This window comes from Anoplophora glabripennis, unplaced genomic scaffold (assembly GCF_000390285.2).
Source record: "Anoplophora glabripennis isolate ALB-LARVAE unplaced genomic scaffold, Agla_2.0 scaffold1080, whole genome shotgun sequence".
NCBI lineage: Eukaryota > Metazoa > Arthropoda > Insecta > Coleoptera > Cerambycidae > Anoplophora > Anoplophora glabripennis.
The window spans coordinates 28,625-38,681 of NW_019417162.1; the positions used below are offsets into that span (position 1 = coordinate 28,625).

General features: G+C 31.8%; 2 protein-coding genes across 3 annotated transcripts in view; one reads left to right on the forward strand and one right to left on the reverse strand.

The window, feature by feature from the left end:
- Nucleotides 1-5,370, forward strand: part of LOC108914181 (voltage-dependent calcium channel subunit alpha-2/delta-3) — a 26,408-nt gene extending 21,038 nt beyond the window's left edge. The window contains exons 22-25 of the mRNA XM_018719917.2: nucleotides 3,626-3,858; nucleotides 3,985-4,110; nucleotides 4,315-4,516; nucleotides 4,575-5,370. Coding sequence (XP_018575433.1) covers nucleotides 3,626-3,858; nucleotides 3,985-4,110; nucleotides 4,315-4,516; nucleotides 4,575-4,670 — 657 coding nt within the window. The 3' untranslated portion in view covers nucleotides 4,671-5,370. The remainder of the gene's footprint in view (nucleotides 1-3,625; nucleotides 3,859-3,984; nucleotides 4,111-4,314; nucleotides 4,517-4,574) is intronic.
- Nucleotides 5,371-7,617: 2,247 nt separating this feature from the next.
- Nucleotides 7,618-9,479, reverse strand: LOC108914185. 2 transcript variants are annotated; one of them, XM_018719920.2, is made up of 4 exons: nucleotides 9,396-9,479; nucleotides 9,017-9,308; nucleotides 8,723-8,800; nucleotides 7,618-8,142 (listed from the first exon to the last, which is right to left on the reverse strand). In XM_018719920.2, the coding sequence occupies exons 2-4, from the start codon at nucleotides 9,087-9,089 to the stop codon at nucleotides 7,640-7,642; spliced, it is 654 nt and encodes a 217-aa protein (XP_018575436.1). In that variant the 5' UTR covers nucleotides 9,090-9,308; nucleotides 9,396-9,479; the 3' UTR covers nucleotides 7,618-7,639. The 2 variants fall into 2 exon arrangements, with proteins under 2 accessions (XP_018575436.1, XP_023311753.1); XM_023455985.1 differs by having other exon boundaries at nucleotides 9,017-9,479.
- Between the last annotated feature and the right edge of the window lie 578 nt (nucleotides 9,480-10,057).

A 10,057-nucleotide genomic window follows, 5' to 3' on the forward strand; every position in this document is an offset into this window, starting at 1 on the left:
AATAATACAAAAAACTTCACTTCACTAGCACAGAAATTATAATAGCATTCACGATTCACAAACAATAGCCCGAAACACACACACAGCACACAAATAAAACACTAAAAACACTTTTGTTACGGAGCACAAGAAATATGATTTCACTCACAAATTCTCAAATAATAGCGCGAAACACACATATAGCCCGAAAGAAATATAATTGCACTTATAACAGTTGTAACCTCACAAATATCGCGAGCGAGAAACACGCAGCACCAATACAACCGAAACGAAACTGACCACGCCAGGCCGGCACGCGCGCCGCCGCAAAAAACACAAGACACAAGTCATATGAGGGATAATGAAGGGAGTAATAAATGTATTGTTGTCCTGCCGCCCAATGTGCGAAGGAGATGCCTTTGTTTTTCATTTTGTCCTTCATAAATATATATTATTAATCCATAATGCATAAAGAAATTATTCAATTTCCAAAACCCCCTATAAAATGTGTTGCACTGATTCCCTTGATAGGCAATGATTTATTACTTTGCATCGAATACGATCGTACTATAGAGTAAAAACGTCATTGTGCAGTTTGGCGGAATTGCAACTAGCGCCTAGCATTTCTGCGCGTTTCTTATGTGACAAAATGCCAGAATCATTTTCACGATTTAGGTAATTTTCGAACATTTTTACAACAAAAGAACGTAACATAACTTATTAGTTTTATTTTCTTTATTAATAATCTAGAAAAACCAGCATACCAGGAGCTTGGCTGTGATGTGGAAAGTTGTATAAATAAAATAGACATTGCTCAAGCGTGCGCCAAAATGTCTAGTTGTGTGTAGATGCAATGAAATTGTGTTCTTTTTCTTGAAAGACCAAGGGATCACCAAGAAACTTAATGCTGGGTATACCTTTGCTTTGAAAAACCAATTCTTGAGTTGTGTATTTCAGCGACATTTTTCCCAAGCTTGGTAGCTATTAGAAAGAGTAGTGAATATTCAATTTTATTGCAATGGAGTCGTTTCCCATGTTAAATACTTTATAAATAATTTTGTGGAATTCCAGTAAAAAAGATAGACAAAAAAGTAGTTACGCTATTTGTTGACTTTATTCTACAGGGTGGTCCTTAACTACGTTCCGATGATAAAGAGATGATTACTCAGTTAATTCAAAGAAAAAAATCCTATCCTAAGCAGTCTAGTTTCCAAGTTGAATAGTGTTCAATTCTAGAGAAAAAAATTACACTGAATTACGCTAGCAATATCTAGCAAAATGCTAGTAATAAATATTCATAATAAATACTAATAATTATATGTTTAAATATAATCAGTACAAAAATATATAAGTACTTAATATATTGTTGTTAAATAACGTAATTATCATCAGCTAATAATAGAATACTTATACATCTGTTAAAAAGAAAGAAATGTAAAAATGTCAAATATTGATTAGGTAAACAAAAATAATTCTCATTAATCTAGCTATATTAGATTAGAGAAAATAAAAACGTTGAAGGATATTATTTTTTAGATCAGAAATTCCTTTATTATTGTTTCGCTTTTGCAAAATTTTCACTTAGGATTTCATTTATGAAATACTGTAACTTTTTGTAGACATGTAGACATGTCAGCATAAGGTAAAATTCTGCAAAATTTCAACTTTTTGACACTATGTGTCAAGCAAAATGGAAAATCTCATAATTTTTTTTAATACCTACTTTTTTGTAATTCCTGTACAACAGGATACAGAAAATTGTTTATGGAAATGACTCTATTAAAAAAATTAGTTAAGAATCCTCCCAAAAATTTTAAACAAATTATGAAAAATTAAATATTTTACGTTTGGAACAAAAAGCACTTTTACGGTTAAAAATCCTTTGATTTTTAGCTACATCTCGACGCGTTTGGTGAGAAACGAAAAAGTAAACTTTTCCGCAAACTTGCTCTTCGTAGCCATTGACGATTCTCTCAGTCCCCCCGTCAACGATTCCGTCTATATTTTGAGGTACCCGGAGTACACCAAGATAGAGTACCACACTAGCTGGGAATGTCTGAATGCCGAACAAAACTTGTACAGAAAATGCTTCGGGGATTGCTTTAACAAAGAGGAGATGAACGTTGGTATCGCTCTTTCCCCCAAACCTCTTTTCTGTTTTAAGCACGAGGAAACTCGATTTAGCCAAGACCATATCTAAAATACGTCTTGATACCCATCTCAAAATTACCCAAAATTGCAAAAAGAAATGTCAAAGTTTCATAGAAAAGGTTACTTTGATTATACAAGTTGACTTATTTCTATTTCAAACCATATTTTTAAAATTTATGTAATTATTGTGTCTCGATATGCTTGTGGAGCAAAAGCGATCATTGTCACACTTTTGCATCACACCACAGTCTGGTCTAACACATTCGTACTTACAGATATGACTCGTAGCTCTATACATGGTAGTCTAATCTACCTCTAAAAAACTGTTGATTTTCAATAAATCGCCCTGTTAATAAGAAATATCTCTTGAGTATGTAAAACAGAAAGGCGGGACACTGCTAATTCCACCTAATTAAAGTACGGCGGTGCAATTTACTAGTGTCCATTACTTAGTACGATATGGACATGCAATTTTGCACTGCACTCTCACTATTCTCCACATTTGATCCCTCTTGTTTTTTTTTTTTAGGAGTCTGACATACTGGCATGCGGACAGAGTAAAATATCTTGGGAGGCATCCGTGATAATGTTAATTTTAGTTTTAGTCGTCTATTAGTTTGTCCTTATGTTGTCTCGTCCGTTTATTATATATATTTTTCACTTTTGGTTGTGTGCAGGCAATGTTTGTTATTAGATATTAGCCACTTACCTTGATTTGCTTGCGTTTTTCTGCTTTGGCTTTGATCATTTTTTTTGTTACACAAAGTCACACTTCCAATGATACACCTTCTGCGGACAAACATTAGAATGGTAGAAATCGTCATTTTAAACATTAGGTAGGTATATTGAACAGTACAGACGAAAGTAACTACATACTTATTTGAGATGTTTATAGAGATGCTTCTATAGCGTATTTTAAAAGTGTTCTTAGAATATATTTTGAAAAATATTTTAAGTGCAGGTGTAAAACAAGAATAATTTATTTATACGAACTCAAGTTTGCTAATAGAAGATGAATCTTATGTGTATATATATCTTAATCGCAGATACATTCACGATATAGAAAATAGATCTTTTTAGTAGTGACGTCACATACGCCAAATAATAGGCCCATAGTGCACATTCTCGCCAAGAATTTCCCAAAATTTTTACTAGATCGATTTTCGACCTTATGTACTTTGGACATAAATGCCAAAAAAAATGTCTTCTTTGTCATGACCTTAAATAACGCAATATTCTGGCAATATTAGAAATATTTAAGAAGTTTCAAACACTAACTAAAGGAATTATAGAATTTATGTATGTATTTAAATTTATAGAACAATATTGACAATCTTAATCAAATATCACCAGCATTAACTTTTCATAACGTGTATTTTATAACTTGTGGACCATTTTATTTAATTTATTAAAGTCGAATTGACATCCACTTTAAATCTGCATTTAAAATATTAAGAGCTTTCATCTGCCTAACATTTTCTTTATGTTTTTTTAGCCTATCATTCATCTCTCCAGTATCCTCAACTGGGTCGCGGGTACTATGCTCTTTTTTGCTCAATCGGTGCTGGGGAACCACTTCGAGTCCTTTTCCTCTGACCCTGGAATGTACCCCGACCATCACGGTAGAGACCACATGTACGACGAAGACCACCAATATGAAAACGACCATATGATACACGATGACGAGTCTGCCGATATGCCTTACGGGGAAAAGGATTTTATACAGAGGTAAAGTTATACGAGTTGAACGAAGCGTGGGGACCCGAAATAGATCTCTGTGGAACACCTGAAGGAATGTTGAAACAGATAGAAATATTTTAAGATAGATAGCGATAAAAATGTTTTGTTTTGCAGATACGTCATTCCAAAGACCAAGCCCGAGCCTTGCGATCACATAATATGGCTGTACTCTTTAGTTCACTACACTGAGAGAAATATTTCAAACAGTGGGTACAATAAGACCATGGCGGATTGCACTAGGTAGGTTATATAGATTTTTCAATTTTTTTCATTTTGCATTAAACAACAAATATTACTTCCATTACTTATAAATTTCCATTAGCTGAGAAAGCAAAAAATAGCAATTTTTTTAAATTGTGCAAGTGTCCGTTGTTAAATTTGTCTCACTCTGTATATGTAACCACAGCCACAGCTTTCAAAACATATAAAATGATGATTTTTCAGGCCATATATGGTCCAAAGAGTCTCAGGCAGCAACATGATCCTCCTGGTTATCAACAACCTGTGCAAAGAGAACGAGAATATGAGGGTCTCATTGCCCGAACCCCTACAAGTCGACTATAACATGTCATTGGCCTGCTACCGGGCTCTGAATAACGATTTCCCTCGAAGGCTCTACATGAGTTGCATCAAGAGCAACAGTAATGTAAGTATATCAAGGAATTATATAAAAAAATGTGGATCAAATACACTTTTTATTACAGGAAAGTGAGATTAAACTTTGCGGGAAAGCAACCAACATATCACCCCTACCAGTCATTCCCATTCTTTTGTATACTATATTCCAAGTTTTTATCTAGATTTAGCTCAACATTTTTCCAACAACTGTGATATAAACTAGATGTAGCATCACTCAATGTAACTAAAATAAAATTATTTGAATAGTTTAACTTAAATATATTACAGACTTGTTAAATTCTAGTTGTACATGTCAAAATTTTTTACGAAAAATAGTGTTACGGGGACTTAAATTCGAAATACTCAGAAATGAAGTTAAATTTAAGTTTAACTTTAAGTTGAATGTATTGAGCAAACATATCGGGCTGTATCATTGGGCTAAGTCTAAATAAAGATTTAAGTACCTTCTGATTTGTACAGTAGTTAGCAGAATAAAATGTGGATCATTTAGGAACTATTTCTGCATACAACTGTATATTATTTTTTTGTTATACCCATATGTTGGTTATAGTTAAATTGCAGTTTCTTATAAGTAGTTACAGACTCAATTAATATATTTACATATATTTCTGTTATATATATATTAAAGAATATATCATTATCTTTGCCCTTTATTGTTAAATCAACAAGTTTAGGCAGTTAAAAAAATAGGTACAGGCGTTGATGTACCTACGTATTATTAATCATTGTTTTATTTACTACATACCTGTTAAATTTGTATTCGTTGATGTTGTATAGCAATGTTTTAGTTATATAAGTATACAGGCTGTCTACTATAAGAAGGCCACTCCTATGTATCTCACTTAATACACGATGCATGTCAAAAATCTCTGTGTTTTTTGTTGCATTTTTTAAGGCCTGGATGGTTGTAAAAACAATTTTGAGATCCATGGACAACTTTATAAGTAATAATAAAAAAACCCGGAGATGGAGAAAACTTATTTTAATAAAATTTGGTGTAAACAAATTTTTGAAGTATCGTATGTAATTTGCTGCGCCCTCTACGCGGACAAAAGAAACTGTTATCAAAGCAGGCAAAGAGATGTATTTTTTTCACCTTATAATATTTGAAACCTTTTTTTTTAATATCCTTCTTGCACTATCCTTCTTTAAATTGTAGTTCATTTAATTCTCTCACTGTTTGGCTCAGTTTTCCTATTTACATAATTTAAAAATATGCTAACATTACCTATTTTATTAACAACAGCTAATTTTATTAGCGAAGGTCTACATTCCGCAAGTGTGTGAATAGAATTGCACTGATAGTACAATACAAACATATTACACTTCTCAATATGTGAAAATATCATTATTATTCAAAATTATAGTTTTTCAAATCACAGTTAACTTTAACAATTTTCAAACCAACAGTTATGTATAAACTATAACAATAATCAATTTGTTAAATAATGATCTTACTGGGATAACACATTGTTTTCACAGCGTGCTACATTTAGTGTAAACTACTTTGTCTGTGCAAGAATAATACTGAAGGTTCAGTTTTCTCCAAAGTAAAAAACCAATATTATAATAATGTGAAAAGAAAATCTATATTTTACTTAAAAGAAGTACAACAATTTCTACGTTAACACGAAAATGTGTATATTTTTTTTTATCAAAATTGTAAAAATATAATATAAAAGATATGGGCAACATGTAGTATATCGCATTAAAGAGGAAAAAACAAGCAATTTTTGTAGCCACAATCTGTTGAAAAGATGTTTTCTCCATCTCTCAAAAAAAAAAAAAGTTAGATGATCCTAAACTTTCGGTACTTTTCCAGTTTTTTTATGATTACTCACAAAGTTGGCTATGGCCATGGATCTCAAATTTGTTTTAACGAGCATAAATGCCTCAAAATATGTAACAAAAAAACACAAAGATTTTTGACGTACGTCGTATAATAAACGAGATCCATAAGAGTGGCCCTCTTATAGTAGACAGCCTGTATATTATTGTGATATCTATTTTAAGATATTTTATTACATTCCAAATGTTAATGTTTGTTTTTAAATTTAATATAGGTTATAATAGAAAATGTTTTGAATTCTTACCTTTTCTATAGTGGCATCCTAACTAACTTGTTTCAGGCACAATTTGCATGTTCAGTCACAAGAAAATACACACACATACACACACAATACACAATTTTTTTAAAATTCCACAAATTATGACCGTGTTCTATTATCTTTGATTAGAATCATAGAAAAATTAATTCAAGTTTCTATGGTTAGAATTTAGAGATGCCACGAATGCTATTCGTGCATTATTATTGGCCTGTTTAAAAATTCTTATCTTTGATTGGCTGTATAAATTCCTTCAAATCCAAAAAATTAATAAAAGAATAGGACCTATTACAACACAAAAAATTTAAAGATGCGCCATCTAGTGAGTAAATACATTGTTTCTGTGATCTGTGGTAAATACTTAAACAGTTGTAGTTATTGCGTTGCCTATTCACTAGAGCATAGATAATAGAAGAGATAGATAGGCAACTCCCATTACACCACTTGATGCCATATGGGGCGCCCTCTGACGAGAAGTCCGCCCGAGTTTGAGACATAGGGGAGATAGGGGTCACAATAAGTTATTGGGGGAGATATGTGTATAAATAATTTATATTTTTATGAATTTTTTCAGTTGGAAAACAAGTTCACAGCTTGGATCAGAATAAAATAACTCTTTAGTTCACAGTTTTTACTGTCAATGTTTTAGTGAGTATTTGTCACCTTTTTCAGGGCTACAATACATAGTAGAAATATTTATATACACATATTTCCACTACCTATGTATTTTAGCTCTTAAATAGATTTGAAACAGTCACCGAAACATTGGCAAGAAAACTGTAAAATAAAAGTAATTTTATTCTGGTCCAATCATCTGTAAACTTGTTTTCCTAGATGTTAACACTAAATAATTATTGTATTTTAAAGTTTAAAAATCAAAACAATATATATTAATCAATTATCAGTAAATAAACAAAGCACCTACAAAAAGAAGTCACCAATTTATATTTACACATATAAAAAAAAATCATGAAGTCCAATTAATAAAGTAATATGAGTTTATTTAGGTGATCATATAAGTAGAATTACAAATTAACATGTAGAAAAAAGTAAGTCGAGGCTGAAATTGCCTTCAAGTTGTCAAATATCGGATCGTTAATACCAGCACCAATAGGAATATGATGTAATAATGTTGATAACGTTTTTCTGGATGGAAGATAAAACAATTTTTGTATAGTTTTATATGCTCTGCCACTCTGCTTTGGTAAAACCAATTCCAGAACTTTTTGATCTATAGAATATCTTCGTCCGTGGCGCCTTCTAGTACTCTGGGTTATTTGACACTGTATAAAAGTTGCAACTGAGTTTGGCAATGGAGTAGTTACGTGTTCTAGAAATTCATCCTTTGTAAATTGTTCATATAGCCGTTTCCTAGGATGTTTTGCTCTATGACTTTTTAGTGTTCTCATTGTCTTTAACAGGCCTGTGGCCCTTCTGTACAGTTTTCTAGCCTTAGGGGTTAGTTGTACTTCTCTAAATACACCAACATCAGCCAATAATGAAGTGGAAGTGGAAGGAAGTGAATGTTCTGTAAAAAATCATGTTATCTAAGTATTAAACCTATTTTATTAAATAGAAAAAACCGCTGCCAATGGGAACAGTAATTCCACATCACGTTTCAAATAAAATTTGGAAAATAATTCTTTATTATTGAAATTTGAAAATACATTAAAAAAAACATTTTTACTACCCGTTCCCACTTTACATATTCTTTCCACTCACTACCTTATTTTTAGGGTGAAAATAATACTAGAATTGGAAGCAGCATATTTTGGAACGCTACAAATTATATATTACAAGGCTATTTCCGAGACAATCGTAATTTATTTTTCATCCTCTTTTCTATTAAACTGATTTTGCTTAAAAACAATCCCAATGGAGTATTTATGGGTCTCCACTCCTGTACGAAATTTCAAGTCGACAGCTTTAGTTCTTTCGAATGTTATCGTGGCAGAATTAAATGCTGATAGACAGCCTATCGCTTCGCGATGTTGAATAAATATGTTATAACTACACGAATTGTACAAAAAGGCTAATAAACAACTTTTTTCATAATATTCACACTATATGCAGATATGCAATTATTATATTTAAACAAAAACACTTACTGAGAGTAGTACACAAAAGTTCTGGTCGAGGTTCTGGTGTAGAAAGTTCACGAACAGTTTCAGTTCCCAGTACTTCCTCTAAAATACAAAAGAACATTTTATAGGTATATAATATGCAAGTGCATTTTTAATAAATTATGTAAAACAACAAATATAACTTGTCGTTAGATATGCCTGACCTTCGCTGTATGTTTATGTTACTCCTTTATTCGTAACACACAGCTTCTTCTCTTTTCTTGTTTTGCACATCTCACGAGCCAAATTAGAAATGTTAAAGTATACCAATGTATTTACCTGAACGTGCACTTGAGGTAGAAGCAGAGGACGGTAAGAATAGCATGGGATAGGAGCCTTTCTTCAAGTACATATTTGTGGATCCATCTTCAGGTCTAAAGTGATGACACACCCTGCTAGTCCTATATACTTGCTCATGTGCAAGAGAAAATAATTTTTCATTACCACCATGCCTGTACCCATTTTTATAAATCCTTATTATTGTAATTAGGATACGTAAATCGGTGCCTTGTTGACACCATATCTCTGCATCCAGCAACAGCGCAGTAACTTAATTTAACCATCATAAAAACTGAAATAGGAATAAAACTGTACAATTAATATTATTATGTAAGTAGTAGTCACAACCAAGTGCATTAGTTACTAACCTACTTCTTACCTTAATATAAACTGAAAAACACACTAGGACTAGGTATTATACTAGTCCATAAAATCACAATAAAAACTAAACTTAGAAATCAGGAAAAACTATTTAATCATAAAATATACGCCACGATAATCTTTCCACTACAATCTCAAACACATTTGAAATTTTGAAAGATAATGGAACTGACAACAGACAGCACGCCGGTAAATTAGGTAGACTCATTTATCTATGCACATAGAGCCCTACACAATAGTACATGTGCGCCATCTATTGAAAAGGCCGCCACGGAATCATGATTATTATACAAGTTCGCATGCCCTGCACTAGAGGCCGCATAAAACTTTTTTGAAATCAGTATTTTACAAGCATCTTTTTTTTTAATAAATAATGAGTAAATTTATTTAAAAAAGTGTATAGATTAAAAATTAATATTCAATAGTATATTGGTAACTTTAAACATTGCAGATAAATTTTATGATGATATTTTAAAAACACAAGTTACTGAAGTTTCTGCTCATTAGAAGTCACATAAATATTTCTTGAAATAGGTATTTCACACAGTTGTTTCTTTAATAAAAAGCAATTTTCTTTAAAAAAAAATTTATAAAACATAAAAATTACGAGACGGTTTGAACTAAATTATTGGTGGTAATACAACTTTAAATTATGAGGAT